The sequence below is a fragment of the Rhineura floridana genome, chromosome 11, assembly GCF_030035675.1.
Source record: "Rhineura floridana isolate rRhiFlo1 chromosome 11, rRhiFlo1.hap2, whole genome shotgun sequence".
Lineage (NCBI taxonomy): Eukaryota > Metazoa > Chordata > Lepidosauria > Squamata > Rhineuridae > Rhineura > Rhineura floridana.
The window spans coordinates 16,666,036-16,681,873 of record NC_084490.1 but is presented as its reverse complement, the minus strand read 5'-3'; the positions used below and the strand labels follow the sequence as shown (position 1 = coordinate 16,681,873).

The 15,838-nt window shown below is 42.7% G+C and overlaps 1 protein-coding gene across 2 annotated transcripts in view; it reads right to left on the bottom strand.

Annotated features, from left to right (window-relative positions):
- LOC133365896 (uncharacterized) overlaps nucleotides 1-15,838 on the bottom strand; it is a 31,505-nt gene that overhangs the window by 11,782 nt on the left and 3,885 nt on the right. Inside the window, exons 4-8 of one of the 2 annotated variants that reach the window (XM_061588321.1) lie at nucleotides 12,677-12,949; nucleotides 11,635-11,964; nucleotides 5,376-5,499; nucleotides 2,523-2,818; nucleotides 2,290-2,432 (exon numbers count right to left, since the gene is read on the bottom strand). In XM_061588321.1, the coding sequence (XP_061444305.1) occupies nucleotides 2,290-2,432; nucleotides 2,523-2,818; nucleotides 5,376-5,499; nucleotides 11,635-11,964; nucleotides 12,677-12,949 (1,166 nt within the window). The remainder of the gene's footprint in view (nucleotides 1-2,289; nucleotides 2,433-2,522; nucleotides 2,819-5,375; nucleotides 5,500-11,634; nucleotides 11,965-12,676; nucleotides 12,950-15,838) is intronic. The other variant, XM_061588322.1, reaches the window with a different exon arrangement.

Sequence of the window (15,838 nt, the reverse complement as noted above, 5' to 3'; positions counted from 1 at the left end):
CAATTCTGTTGGTTCTCTTTGATCTCTCAGTGGCTTTTGACACCACTGGCCATGGTGTCCTTCTGGAGTGACTGAAGGAGGTGGGAATTAGAGGTACTGTATTGCAGTGGTTCCGCTCCTAACTGCAAGACTGTTACCAGAACGTAGTACTAGGAGACTGTTGCTCAGCTCCATGATTTTCGGGCTGTGGGGTCCCACAAGCATCCATTCTGTCTCCTATGCTAATCAACATCTGTATGAAGCGGTTGGTAGCTGACATCCAAGGATTTGGAGCACGGTGTCATCAGTATGCTGATAACACACAGCTCTGTCTCTCCATTCTGTCTGAATCAGGAGAGACTGTGAAGGTGTTGGACTGGTGTTTGAAGGCAGTGATGGGCTTGATGGGGTCTAATAAACTGATGCTGAATGCTGATTAGACAGAAATGTTGTGGGTGGGTGGTTCCCGTGTTCTGGGAGGGGTTGCACTCCCTCTAAAGGAACAAATTCATAGTCTGGAAGTATGCCTGGATTCCAGCTTGTCACTAGAATCCCAAGTGGCTTCTGTGGCTAGGAGTGCTTGTGCCCAGGTGAGGCTGATTGGCCAGCTACAGCCATTTTTGGATCAAGATAGCCTGGCCTCAGTTGTCCATGCTCTGGTGACTTCCATCTGGGCTACTATAATGCACTGTATGCAGGGCTGCCCTTGAAGCCAGGGTCCACAGCCTGCAGCTAGTTCAGAATGGGTTGCTAGTCTGTTATGTGGGCAGCTCGATGGGATCATATGTCACTGGTCCTAAAAACACTGCACTGGCTGCCAGTGAGCTACCAGGCCCAATTAAAGGTGTTAGTATTAGCATGCAATACCCCAAATGGCTTGGGATTCAAATATCTAAAAGAGTGCCTCCCCCGGTATCAACCATCTCGGATCCTATGATCAGCAGGTGAGGCTTGCTGGCAGTGCCACCACTGAGCATTGCTAAGTTGGTGTTGACCTGTGACAGGGTCTTTTCAATGGTGGCTCCCCATTTGTGGAATGCAAGCCCCAGTGAGGTGCATCTGTCTCCATAACCTTTGACTTTCAGGAGGAATTTGGAAACATTCCCGTTTGCTTAGGCATTTGATGACTGAAGCAAACTACTCTTGGCAACTTGAAGATCACTGGTGGAATAATGTTTTTAACTGAGTTTTTAGAATTTTAATTGTTTATTAGAATGGTGTTTTAGAATGTTTTTATTTGTAGTTGTGTTTCAATTATGATTTTAAAACACTTTAAAATCTCTCCCCCCCCCTTTAAAGTGTTTGGTTTTTATGTTTGCCAGCCCGGACACCTATGGGAGGAAGATATAATGATAATACATAAATAAATAATGAAAGATACTTAAAATGTACTGGAAAATGTGCAAGGATTACAAATTACCTCATGTTCTCCCACCCCTGTAAAATATGAATAAGGCATGATGATTCCACACCAATTCAGAAATATGAAAAGTCAGTTGCAATTCTGCTTGCAATTCTACAGAAGTGCAATGATTTGTTAGTGCTAAGGGCCATCTGCCTACATGCAGCTGTGGAAGAAAAGGATTCTGGATATCTGCAAGATTGGTAAAGTATGTGAATAAGGATGTAAGGATGTGCAGAGTATGGAAAAGCACTGATAAGAATTGTTTACTGAACAGGATGGCTTTATGGTTTCTGACTAACTGCTGGCCTTGTGCTCGTCTAATACCTGCTTACTTGTAATACTCCTTAGCAATGCCCTAGCAACATGAAGAGCTGATAAGAAAGTTATTTCCTCTTTCCTTTTGGCATAGTAAGCTCCTTAGTTCTGCCTGGGGGCAGAGATCTTTTTGTAGGACTGCTTACTATGTTAGCACGTTCTCAGCTCTCTCCTACAGCTGTAGTTTGAATAAACTTCTTCTGACTTGGACCCAAACAGAGTGTGGTTCTTTTCCACGACATAGCCTTACTACCAACTATCACCTGCTAGTTCTGAATAGCAAGATGGGTAAATAAATACCCCAAAACAGAACAGGTACTTTTCACAGTGAGCTAGAAATTTATATTTAATGGCTTCACACTAAAATAGGTCCATGGCAGGTGGGGGAGGGCTAGGCTCACCCCCTAAAACATTTCTGCCTACTTTATTTATTTTTTGTAGAAAAAAATTATTACACAAATTCCACCCCCATACTTTTGGATGCTCCCCCAAACTTTAGTCACTCTGGCTATAGGCATACAATAAAAGCAGTAATGTATACCTTATTCCTGGGAGAGGTAATGCAAACTAGGATGCATCCATCCCCTTACCTCACTGGGACACCGGCTACACCTGACGCTTCCCCCAGAATCAACAGGGTTCTCAATCTTCTGGCTCCTCCTCTCCTCTGCAGATAGCAGGGATTTTGATCGCAGCACTGAGTGGCCAGAGTGCACTGGATTTTGACCCAAACCTGTAAAATAATGACAATTCTTACCTGACATGACTGTTACAAGGAGGAAGCTGCATTGAAGATAAGGAAGAACACTTAAATCAAACTCACCATGCATTGCAAATAGCAGGATCTGAATTGAACCTGGATACATCATTTCTACACATTCCAGGAGCCGGTAACAAGCTTGCTCCCCCCTTTCCTGGATCATACTCAGCAGTTTTTGAATCTTCATCTTGGAACCTTTCTCCATTCTGAACAAGTCCTTATATTCACTCATTGTGATGATACAGTGAGAGTGTAACACATGTAAAAAGAATTCCAGGTCTTCTTGAAGAATTTCAGTTAATTCTTTTCTTCCCTTGTGGATCATCTCATCACCAGAGATTGTGATTCCTTCCAATGACCTGTGGGGGGAAGATCCAGAACCTGGTTAGAATACAAGCTGCTTCCTTGTACTGAAGCAACTGTTGGCTCACCTAACCTTGTATGGTCAACTCTCACAGGCAGTGGCTCTTCAAGGTCTCAGGTACCAGCAAATCTTTCCCAATTCTCTGCCTCTGGCATCTTTTAACTTGAGATGCCAGAACTTCAACCTAGTCATTTATATGCTCAGTCTGCTCAGACAAACTGCTGCAGGTCAAAAAATGTCTTGTTTTCTTTTCCCTCCACCAGCCACCAGTTGTCAGTGGCTGAATGCATTTTACTATGTTAGGCTTCAGGCAGAGGGCTCATGAGAAGCTGCAAGAGTGCCACTCTACTTGGTCTACTACAGTGGTGGGGAACCCTTTTCAGCCCAAGGGCTGCATTCCCTTCATGGCAACTTTCTGAGGACCACATGCCAGTGCTGGGCAGGGCCAGAGGCCAAAATGGTAGAACAACAAATGTAAATGTTGGAAATGCTCTAGCTCTGGATTTCCTGCATCACACAGGGGATGGACTAGATGGCCCACAGGGCCTCCTCCAACCATTATTTTATGTCACAGGTGGGGAACCTGCAGCCTGCGAGCCAAATGTAGCCTTCAGCAACTCTCCCTGCAGTCCACCAAGCCCCAGGGAACCATGCCTACTTTCCCCAGCTGCTCAGCCTTCATCTGGGTGGGGCAGGCGAGAGAGATGTCCCCGTTCTGCTAAGGAGTGCCATTTTGCCTTTACCAGGAATGCAGGGGAGTGGAGGAAGGCTTAAAGCAAATGTGTTTGTGAGAGACAGAGAAAAAGTGACTGGAGGGGAAGGTTTTATGTCTGTCTGTGTGCCCCCTGAATGTCTTCCCTGTTCTATGAAATGCAACAGAAATCCTTAAAACTACCCTAAATGGTAGATTAGTAGTATTATCTCTATATTGTGCAGTGGAGGGGATGGTGGCAGAGGCTGAGACAAACCACATAGAGGCTGAATACACATCACCACCTTAAGATCCAGCTAGGCCATTCTTTTTCTCAATTTGAATCAAAGCTGGTTTGGGAACAAACTCATCAAAATGCAATATTTCATAAGAAACTACAGGACAGATATGGATTGTGGCTAATGTCATGTGTATACCTCTTTCCAAACCAGCAGTGGGAGCACATTGGACACAGAGTCAACAGGAATGTGTACACAGTTGGCCAGTGGCTTAATGCAGAGGCGAGATCTGAAATGGAACTTCCTACTTCACAACTCAATATGCTCCACTGGATCCAGCTATAATCATATCTCCATGGTACAGGGTTTGCCCTGCGAACTATCTGGCAACTTGCCAGATTCAGCAAAAAATGCACATTTTTGTTGTACTGGCAAATGGTTAACTTAGAAAGTTCCCTGTGGTCTTCTGATTTGAGTATCTGCAGGAAAAGGTCAAACTGTGCGGGCATATTGAATACATCCCAAGTATTTGCTAAGACAGTATGAAACCATTATCACCAAATACCTACGTAATGCCCATTCCACTTACATATTTGCCCATCCTTTTTCCTCGCTACAGCTCCCTTCCAAGCAAAATTTTAAATTTTGCCTTCTGAAACTCGCACAAACTAGCCTGTGGACTTTCAGACAAGTGCCTCCTAGTGCTACCCAATCACTGCCCTTCCCCTGGAAGCTACAAGCAGAATTGCAAGAGACTCTTCCCACTTTTGTTTTTCCTACATCCCTCTGGGTTCTGTTCACACCAGCGGGCATGAGACATCCATCTGTGGCAGGAAAGAGAAGGGACCAAAATGGCAATTTTAAAAAGCAGTCATTTAAAAAAAACATAATTATTTAATTGGTGCTAAAACATTTATTAGTTTAAAACATTTGTTTGGTTAAGCACAGTTGTCTGCTGGTTTTTCTTGTAATGTCAAAAATGAAAGTGTTTTACATTTGTTTTTGACCAGTAGTGCTTATTTATGTTTAGTTATTTTGACAATTTACAGTTACACTTACAGTTTCTAAGTGACGCACATGAGTTCAATAATTACAATAAAGACAAAATCAGTTAAAAACTTACTATAAAACCAGAAACAATCTAACATATCTTCTGGTACAAAAAAAGTCTTCAGTAGGTGCTGGAAGTTCAGCATAGAGTTATATGCCTGATCTCAACTGGAAATAAATTCCACAAAGTTGGGCCCACAATACTGAATGCACAGCTCTTTGTGGATATAAGCTGTCATCAGAGCCATAAGGAACTACTAACAGTGATTTGCCCAAAGACCTCAATAATTAGTCAGACTGCAGCATACAAAAAATTGGGAGAAGAGAAAGCCATTGCTATCATTGTTGCTTCAGTTGACCCTTTAAGCACATAAATTCACTTGTTCAAAATTTTTCTTGGACATTTTTTTTCTTAATAATGTTATTTGTTATTTAGTTTAATTTTTGTAAATTGTATTGCTTTTATTCATGTATTTTTATATTTGTGTTTATTTTTCTTTGTAAGCCGCCTTGAGGGCCTTTGGCCAAAAGGCGGGGTATAAATAATAATAATAATAATAATAAAAAATTACCCTCTGGTAGGTCTTCCTGATGAAATCACTTTTTCCAGACCTTCAGTAATTTTCGATGACACAAATTGGGCAGGCTGGCGCTCGAAGACATGCCTTTCATAATTGGAGGAAAGTTGCACTGCTCCTAGATATTGAGAAAGTGAGTACACATCAGCAGCTTTACTTAGTCAAACCAATGGGCTATGCGCAGTAGGGGAAGAAATCAAGGTGAAAGTATTGGAGGCAGTTATTCTTCTGAACACCAGTTGCTGGACACTGCAAGAAGGAAGAGCGCGGTGGTGCTTAGGTCCTGCTTGCATACTTCCCACAGGCATCCAGTTGGCCACTGTGAGAACAGGATGCTGGACTAGATGGGCAATTGGTCTTTTCCAGCAGGTTCTTCTTATGTTCTTAACGTGACCTGTCCTTTCTCAGTGTCACTTGTTGCCTCCCAAAATGGACCAGCATGAAAAACAACATGGGAGTTCTTACGAGGAAAGGGATGGTCATGAAAAGTCTGCTTAGCATCTGCTACAAACTCCTGGGAACTGTAGTTAATAAAAGAATAGGTTTTCCCCTTCCAGAAGCAACCACATAAGATTTGGCAGCAGCAGGTACAGTCTCCTGGGAAAGGGCTGACAGACTGAAGGTGTCCCAGCAGCAGCAGGGGACACACTTAAGCAGAGAGGAGTGAATAAAATAATAAAATATCCACAGTTCCATATCCCTTTCTACATATTTTGGAAATTATTTGGCATGGATAGACACATTTGACAGTGCCTTGGCTGAAGCAAAGCATCGATATGGACATAATTCACTGCCATCTCCTAGAGGACAATCTCCTGGAGATGTGGCTGTATCATTTGTAGTGGCCAAAAGCTTATTGTGGGGTGCTGTGGATACATGTTGCACATACGTCTGTTTATGTTTGTGTTTATTTATTTATTTATTTATTATTTTATTATTTCAATTTATATACCGCCCTTAGCAGAATAGCTCTCAGGGCGGTGAACAAACAAGATAAAATACAATATATCATAATAAAAATCATAAAAACATATACAAACAAACAAAAAACACTACAAAAACACAATACGACAAAAATTTGAAGGAAAAAAAGATTCCGGGACATCTGTGACTATTACAACACCTTATACATTTACTATCTTGCAAGCCTGTTTAGCAGTGGCTGGTTGGTGACAAGTTCTGAGAAGAGAGAGACACAACTGCTTTGAGAATTGTACAGCCATGAGAGTGGCTGTATACTATAGCCAGCATGGATTTTTCGCATTCCGCAATGTTAATTTGAAAATACCTCCTGTGCCATTCTGCTGCTTCCCATAAGCACATTTCAAAACAAAACCTTACACAACTTATAGTTCTGAACTCAGAAACTCTTGCTTAACAACCCTCTACGTTTTCATGGCAACACACAAAACAGTCAGAGAGAATCAAGAGTTCAAAGTGTAAAACAAGACCAAAAAAATCCAGACCCCATTGGACTTTTTTCTGTCAGTGGTCTCATAATTTGTTGAAATTAATGGTTCTTTATTTTGCGGTCAATGAACGTAAGAACATAAGAAGAGCCTGCTGGATCAGGCCAGTGGCCCATCTAGTCCAGCATCCTGTTCTCACAGTGGCCAACCAGGTGCCTGGGGGAAGCCCGCATGCAGGACCCGAGTGCAAGAACACTCTCCCCTCCTGAGGCTTCCAGCAACTGGTTTTCAGAAGCATGCTGCCTCTGACTAGGGTGGCACAGCACAGCCATCACGGCTAGTAGCCATTGATAGCCCTGTCCTCCATGAATTTGTCTAATCTTCTTTTAAAGCCATCCAAGCTGGTGGCCATTACTGCATCTTGTGGGAGCAAATGCCATAGTTTAACTATGCGCTGAGTAAAGAAGTACTTCCTTTTGTCTGTCCTGAATCTTCCAACATTCAGCTTCTTTGAATGTCCACGAGTTCTAGTATTATGAGAGAGGGAGAAGAACTTTTCTCTATCCACTTTCTCAATGCCATGCATAATTTTATACACTTCTATCATGTCTCCTCTGACCCGCCTTTTCTCTAAACTAAAAAGCCCCAAATGCTGCAACCTTTCCTCGTAAGGGAGTTGCTCCATCCCCTTGATCATTCTGGTTGCCCTCTTCTGAACCTTTTCCAACTCTAGAATATCCTTTTTGAGATGAGTCGACCAGAACTGTACACAGTATTCCAAATGCGGCCGCACCATAGATTTATACAACGGCATTATGATATCGACTGTTTTATTTTCAATACCTTTCCTAATTATCGCTAGCATGGAATTTGCCTTTTTCACAGCTGCCGCACACTGGGTCGACATTTTCATCGTGCTGTCCACTACAACCCTGAGGTCTCTCTCCTGGTCGGTCACCGCCAGTTCAGACCCCATGAGCGTATATGTGAAATTCAGATTTTTTGCTCCAATATGCATAATTTTACACTTGTTTATATTGAATTGCATTTGCCATTTTTCCACCCATTCACTCAGTTTGGAGAGGTCTTTTTGGAGCTCTTCGCAATCCCTTTTTGTTTTAACAACCCTGAACAATTTAGTGTCATCAGCAAACTTGGCCACTTCACTGCTCAGTCCTAATTCTAGGTCATTAATGAACAAGTTGAACAGTACAGGTCCCAATACTGATCCTTGAGGGACTCCACTTTCTACAGCCCTCCATTGGGAGAACTGTCCGTTTATTCCTACTCTCTGCTTTCTGCTTCTTAACCAATTCCTTATCCACAAGAGGACCCGTCATATAGCAAAGCATTACAAAAGAGTAAAAAAAGTTAACAAGGAACATTAAAAGAAAGGCATGTCATTAACGATGAAGTATTATACATTACTCAGAAAGAACATTAGAGCGTAAACTTTGTGCAGCATGCAGGAATTTGGCAACTCCAGCTGTTATTCCCCTATTACTGCCTGAGATGAGATAGCGTATTTTGTTATCGGACGGCATCCAGGAGATAGTTTCCATTGGTTTTTTAAAAAATGTATGACGTATATAGTTATACATAGGACACACTAATATAACATGTTCAAGTGTTTCAATATTGCCAGATTTGCAAGGGCAAAAGCAGCGGTCAGGGGGGATCCCCTTATATCTCCCTGTCAAGAGTGCGGAGTTAAGGGAATTAAATCTGGCCCTAGTGAAGGCCAGACGTAAATTGGGTGCTTCGAGGTAATCCAGATAGGGAGCCTGTTTAAGAGGTTTGAAATCCATTTTAAAATATACTGGAGAGCAAGTTTTGGTAGCCTCATTATTGGCAGTTTGAAAATCGATATCATTAAGATGGGAACAGATGGATATTCTGGCCGAGGAAAAAGTTTGCGATGACAGATAGTCAGAGGATAGACCAATCTGGGCAAGCTTATTCCTGATGTGTTGAAATTAATGAAAAATCAGCCATGTTCACAGAGTACCTGTAATCCTATTACCGACCTTGCCCCATACTCTGATCTTCATCTTCTGCAGTTGAAACGTTTAAAAAATGTGTGGCTGATTCTTAATCAATTTAAGAAATTTAACATTGAAGTATATTATAACATCAGGCATGCTTAGTAAGAACCGTCAGTGTTCTAAAAGCCAGACTCATAGCTGTTTGGCTTGACTAATCAGGTGGCCACACCCACACTAGACATTTATTTCACTTTAGACAGTCATGGCTTCCCCCAAAGAATCCTGGGAAGTGTAGTTTGTGAAAGGTGCTAAGAGTTGTTAGGAGACTCTTATTGACAGAGCTTCAATGGCCAGAGTGGTTTAACAGTCAGCCCTTCTTATGGGGATTGTAGCTCTATGAGGGGAATAGGGCGTCTCCTAGCAACTCTCGGCACCCTTCACAACTTACACTTTCCAGGATTCTTGGAGGGAAGCCATTACTAAAGTGAAATAAAGGTCTGGTGTGGATGTGGCCAGTGACAGCTTTGGTATAAATTTGGGTGGGAGACTACATGTGCCTGCTGTAGAACAAAAAGGTGGGGAAAATATTGATAAATGATACTGCCCACAATGTTTTCCTTTTGGAAAGGGGCCTTCTCTCTGCCCAGTGCATGCCCACCCAATCTCCTCCCCTCCCCCTCCTCCTCTTCTCTCCCTCTTCCCCCCTCCTCCCCTTCTCTCCCTCTTCCCCCCTCTTTTCTTTTGCTTCTGTTTCTGTGAATATGTGAAGTACAGCAACACTTTGCAAAATTTACGCTAAAAAAACTCCAAAAACAATTGCAGAATAATGGCACAGACTATTCTGGAGACTCACTAGCTGAATCGTCACCTTGTAGTGGTGAGTGGGCTTTTGTGTTCCAATGAACCTTGTGAGCGATGCTGTCGGGAGTCATGTACTCCCAGCAGGGTCGCCCATGGCGGAAAGATCAAGGGAGAGGAACCAGACAAAGAATGATCAAAGAATGTCCTCAACAGCAGAACAGGTGGAGGATAACAATGTGTATGTTACAACAGCTGTGAAGGTGGATGAAGGCTTCAGCAGATAAAATACTTCCAATCATTGTGGTATCCATCCATTGGATCAAAGCCTTTTTCTGTCAAGATTGTGTGTTGATCGTTGTGTGCCAATCTTCCCACATAAATAAAATCATGCACAGGTGTCTTCCAACCAACCTTGTTTTGGAAGACAATTTTACTTTATCATGAGTGATCGCCAGTAGTATTCTGCAGAATAGTCTCCAATGGACATGAGGAGTGTCTCAGTTTGCACAAGATAAAACAGTGGAAAGTGAAATATGTTCTAGCAAATTTCTAGGTGTGCTCTGTGTTTTTAATTGACCATGCCCACCTTTCCTTAAGTGGAGTGGTTTAGGCATAGCAGGCTGAAAACATGCATCTTGGGCAGGCCAAGTTTGTTTTTCCCCAACAGCTAGATTCATTGCTTAAATAGCAACATATTGTAATCATTCTGATTTTACATCAAACTGCAGTTTCAGATTTAACTGTCAATGTACCCAAAATAGAAATAAAGCATAATCTCAAGTTTGAAACACAAAAGGCTGTCTTCACCATCATATTGTTGGAAGTGGGGCAAGAGCAACTCCTGTTTTGTTCTTTTGTTTATGTTCCAGAAGGGAGATAGAGTTATGGTCCTCCAGATGGCTAGGCTTGGCTACCTTTATCTGTGATGTTCTCTGACTGACTTCCTTCCCTCGCAGACTGATATGCTTAGGGAAGCTTATTTGCCTCTCCTCCTTTCGCCCGTTGTTCTTCTCTTCTTCGACTGTCCGAGAGAGGGGAGACATCTTTGTCTTTGCTCTCTCTTGAGCCATGAGGACAGTACACACGTCTAGGCACTGCGCCTCCAACTTAGTTAGAACTAGGTATGCCTTTCCTATCTACTGTGTATTTCTATAAATAAAGTAGCTTTTCTTATTTTACTAAGTCTCAAGTCTCAGTGATCTCAATGCAGGGTAAAAGCCTGCTGCTTTGGTAAACACACACACTGGCACACAGACACATTTCAGAAAGCTGCCTATCTCTGCATATTAAAACAAAAATTTACACAACACATATGACACTGAACAATAAAAAGGCTTTGAAATTAAGAAAAATAAATTTGACACAGATTTCTAGGATGAATAATGACAGAAATATAATTTCCTAAGTTAGATTCTCTATAGAAACAGTAGTAACACAGGAAAGAAGCAAAATACGAAGAACATGACCATACAAAAATGTAATTTTCCATCTTTGGAGATGGCAGGTGTTCTTAAAGTTTGATAGAAATATTTGTTGGCTATAGGTATGTTCTTAAAATGCAAGGGGTTTTTTTGCCTATTGGTGAATATAAAGTAAGGCTGAGGGAACACAGGCATCCCATATAGGTGCACACACTCCTCACTTCCTCATTCCTTTTTTATGTTGTTTGACTTTTAGCGGACACCATACTTGACAGTGCCCTGCAGCCAACAAAGCTATCAGTGCTATCTCAAAGACAACACTGCTGGAGATCATCATTTGGGGGTAGCCCAAAGCTTATTGTGGGATGCACAAATGCCAGTTCCTTATTTCTAATAATCACCTGGGATCATCAGATATTAATGAGCATTGATTAAAAAAATGAAGGAATCAGTATGAGAGAATCATGGTTGATCTTGAAAGGCTGTTGATTTTAGTCATCCCTCCAATTTTCATTGAAATCTGTATGAAGATTTCAAATGCCCTTGACCCATGTAAAGAAACCTCCCTTCCATAGGGCCCCACCCCTATAATGAAATGATCAGGATCAGCTAGTATTTCCCCTCCCAAATTTCTTACCTTGCCTGGTGAAGAAGATCAGCATGTCTGCTTGAGGCTTGCAGTCGATGGCCTTCAACACCTCAGCCATCACCTTCATAGCATAATCTTCACTGTAGTAGCTGATCAGCAGGTCTCTGAGCTCCCAAATATTTGCCTTCTTCAGCAATGTCTTGGGGATATTGACAAAGCCATCCTTGACGGGCAACTCATGGAGTTTACCTTTGAAGTTCTTCAGATCAGTTTTCCCCAAATCTTCCAGTGTGGCCAGCAGGCGTCCATGTGGAGACCACCATTCTGTTGCCATTGTTTGTATTAGTAGCAGTATTGAAAATAAAAAATCCAGAATGCCTACATTAACCAACAGAAGGTCTGCCATTACCCTTCCCTTTCTCTTTCTATGTGCTATCAAACAAATTCAATAGATAGCCCTTCAGGCTACGCTGAGTGTGGAAGGGCCATGGCTCAGTAGTGGAGCACATGGTTTGCATGCAACTCATCCCAGGTTCAAACCCAGGTATCAGGTTGAGCTGGGAAATGCTCCTGCCTAAAATCCAGGAAAGATGCTGCCTGTCCATGTCAACAAGATGGACCAGTTGGTCTAATGCAGCGTCCTATGTTCCTATGCCCTCCGAGGATTCCAACAGTCTAGCCTGGCCAAGGAAGATAAAAACTACTCCAGAGGGATTGGGAAGGCGTGCAAACCCACTTAACTTACAGGTCTGTTTAACTACTTGCAGGATTCAAGCAAGAAGAAAAGAAGACTCTGCTTTCAACAAAGGATAATCTGAACAACAAGAGAGTCATTTCATTTTTACTGTTTATTTGCATCCTAAGGATGCTGAAGATATTTATAATTTCTTAAGCATTAGCAATCTGGTTGAAAATAAAATGTTTTCTATATAAACTAATATATTTGATATTTCTTTTTATTTCCCTCCTTTATTCTTGTAGTTCAGGGTTGGCTTAATGGAACCCTGGATAGGAGTTGTGCTGTTAATACAGACTGAAGCCATGAGATAATAAGGATCAACCAAATACTCCCCCCTTCAGAACTCCTTACCTTGCCAAAAGTAGAAGAGCAACTCGTCTGCATCTTGCTTGCAGTCTATGGCCTTCAGCACCTCAGCTGTCACCTCTAGAGCATAATCCTCACTGTAGTAGCTGATCAGCAGGTCTCTGAGCTGCCAGACGTTTGCTTCCTCCAGCAACTGCTTTGGGATATTTTTGAAGCCCTTCTGGACTGGGAACTTATGGAGTTCAGCTTTGAACTTCTTCAGATCAGACTTCTCCATGAATGTCAGGATGTCCCCCAAGTGGACATGTGGAAACTGTGCTGTTGTCATTTATTTATTTATTTATGTATTGCTTGCTTGCATTTGTACACTGCCCCATAGCCGAAGCTCTCTGGGCGGTTTTAAGTAGCAACATACATTTAAGCAGCATAATACATTATTGGTATTAGTAGCAGTACAGAACAGAATAATTCAGCATGCCTACATTTACCAGCAGAAGGTGTAGCAATGAACATTTCCCTTTGCTTCCTAGAGCTAACTGTTGGAAGGCATTCTGTAGGTAGCGCTTCTGGGTGGGCTGATTGGGGAAGGGCTGGGAAAGACTCCCGCCTGAAACCATGGGAAGCTGCTGCCATTCAGTGTCAAAATGCAAAGCTAGATAGACCACTTGGTATAAAGAAGCATCTTCTATTCCCATGCAACCAGATGATTCCAGAAATCCAGCCTGGACCAGGAAGAGACAAACTGCTGCAGAGGGATTGGAAAGGCCTACTGATTTTCTGAACTTGCACACCTGTTTTTCTACAGTATGAAGGAAAGAAAATTCTTCCTTCTGTAATACACAGTCTAAACACCAAGTCCAAAGGACTGTGTCGCCTCATTTAGACCATGGATGGAGAACCTTTTTGGCCCAATGGGCCAGATCTTTATCTCTCTCCACACTGTGGTCCAGTTTGATAGCTCAATAGTCCCGTCTGTTGGGTTCTCCAATGGTTGCTAGACTCATTAGAGATTTAGTAAATTAGCAGAGTTTAGCTTAGCATAGTTTGCTCAGCACTCTGTGCTTCATAGGAGTGATTTTACCTGAGAGAAAGGGAGCCTTTATCTTGCTTTAAATCATTCAGACTTAGATTTGGTTTCAAAATAAGAAAAGACTACTTTGTTAATAGAAATACACACTAGATAGGAAAGGTGCTACTTGTATCTAGCTAACTAAGTTGGAGGGTACAATGGCCATGCCTTGACATTACCCCTCATACTAGAGGAGAGGGAACAAAGAGAACTTGGCTCCTTCTCCCCTCGTGGTCAGCAGTAGGGTTGCCAGGTTCAGGGCCTGAGGCTAATCCTGTATCTTTAGGAGAAGAGAAAGTCAGTCAAATGCAGGTGTTCTTGCAACACTGTAATGGGAAAAACCCACAAGGTGGAATTCTCCTTTCCCTCTGCACAACTTTTAAAGATACAGAAGACCTCTTGGTTGCCAGGCCCAGCAACTGACTGACTTTCTCTTATCTTAAAGATACAGAATCATTCTCAGGCCCTGAGCCTGGCAACCCTAGTCAGCAGAGAAGGGAAAAACAGAAAGGGGAGTCAGAGGTATGAATAGCTCCCTGAGACATATCTGTTTACACGGAAGAAAGACACACAGAAAAGATGAGTGCAGGTCAGTGGCAGCCTAGCCAGCTAGAAGGGCTATCTCTCTCTCTCTCTCTCCCCATGCAAAGAGGACCAAATGAGAGTTGCTGTTGTCACACTTCTAACACCATCTACCTTATGCGCAGGGAGTTCAAGTCTGCTTTCTTCTAGGATCAACTATGTGAGCAACCAACTCAGCAACTTCTCTACCAACCACATGCAAGTGACACCACATATAATGCTGCAAGTTGACTGACAGCGGAGTGGTCCCATCCACCTGTCAAAGTAGGCTTGTGGTGGGGGTGGGGAGATAATGATGAAGCAGGATTGAACTCCCCACACATCTGGGATCTGATGTTCTGTACTCCAATTATGCCTACAGGTTAAGCCACATCCCTTCTAACATATCCCAAGTTCCTCATTAAATCCTGTTTAACAGGGAGATAGAAAAATTCTGATGGTAATTAATGCTGAGGTGGCCCCTTCCAAGATCCCCAAAACATGCCAATCCCCCTCTGCATGAGAAATGGGGCCTAGCTTGTGCTGGGTAGGAAACAGCCAGCAGTCAGTCAAGGCAACATGAGTCCAAAACACTTAAGAGTGGACTGTTGCAAAATGGTCCTTTGTCCTTCTTGAACCCCCCAACCTGCAACTGATGCCTGAAGTTGCCAGAACGTATGTTAGTTTGCATTAAATGCAGAGGTACTTAGACCAATATTCTGGTACAGTGTTTTATTCCATTGTGAGCTACATGCTGGCTATTTTACTCCCTTTCCTTTTTACTCATACTCCTTTTGAATAAATGGCTTAACTGGATTTCTGGGCTGTACTGTGGCTTCTGAACACACTCAAGGTCTGGTCAACCGCCCATACGGTGTAGGCTGCTTAGAGCTATACTAGACTGAGTGGTAGTAGAGAATCAACTGAGCTGCATCTTAAGCTCAGCGGTCAAGCAGCATGTTGCTATGCGATTTACCTGAAAGGAGCAGGCTTTTACCCTGCACTCAAATCACTGAGACTTAGATTTGTTCAAAGTAAGAAAAGCTACTTTGTTTATAGAAATATATAGTTGGAAAGTACTCTAGTACTAACTAAGCTGAAGGCACAATGGCCAGGATTGGTCATTCACCCCATGCTATGGGAGAGAGGAACAAAGACTAGACGTTTCCTCTCTCTCAGCTGGATGGAGAAGAGGGTAAACAGGAAGGAGAGTTAGAAGTGAGGTCAGCTCCTTCAGATCATCAGTTTACATAGAAGGAAGACATGTAAGATGAGTAGAGGTCAGTGATCTCCCCTCAGGCATGCAAAGAGAACCAAAGGAGAGTTGCTCCTGACACACTTCTAACATACTACTAGTTGTAAAATGCCTGAAAGAGCAGAGGGGAGACAGGCTGAAGTTGCGAAGCAAGAGACTTGGAGTTCAGCTGGCTGTTCCCCTACTCTTGATGAGACCACCTTAAGGCAGTGGGAATTTTGTGCCCTTGCCCAAAAGCAGGTAGTGTCCCATAAGCAGATGGTGGCAGCAGACGGAAAAGACCAGGATGCATTCCCCAGGGCTACTATCCTAACCTACAGGG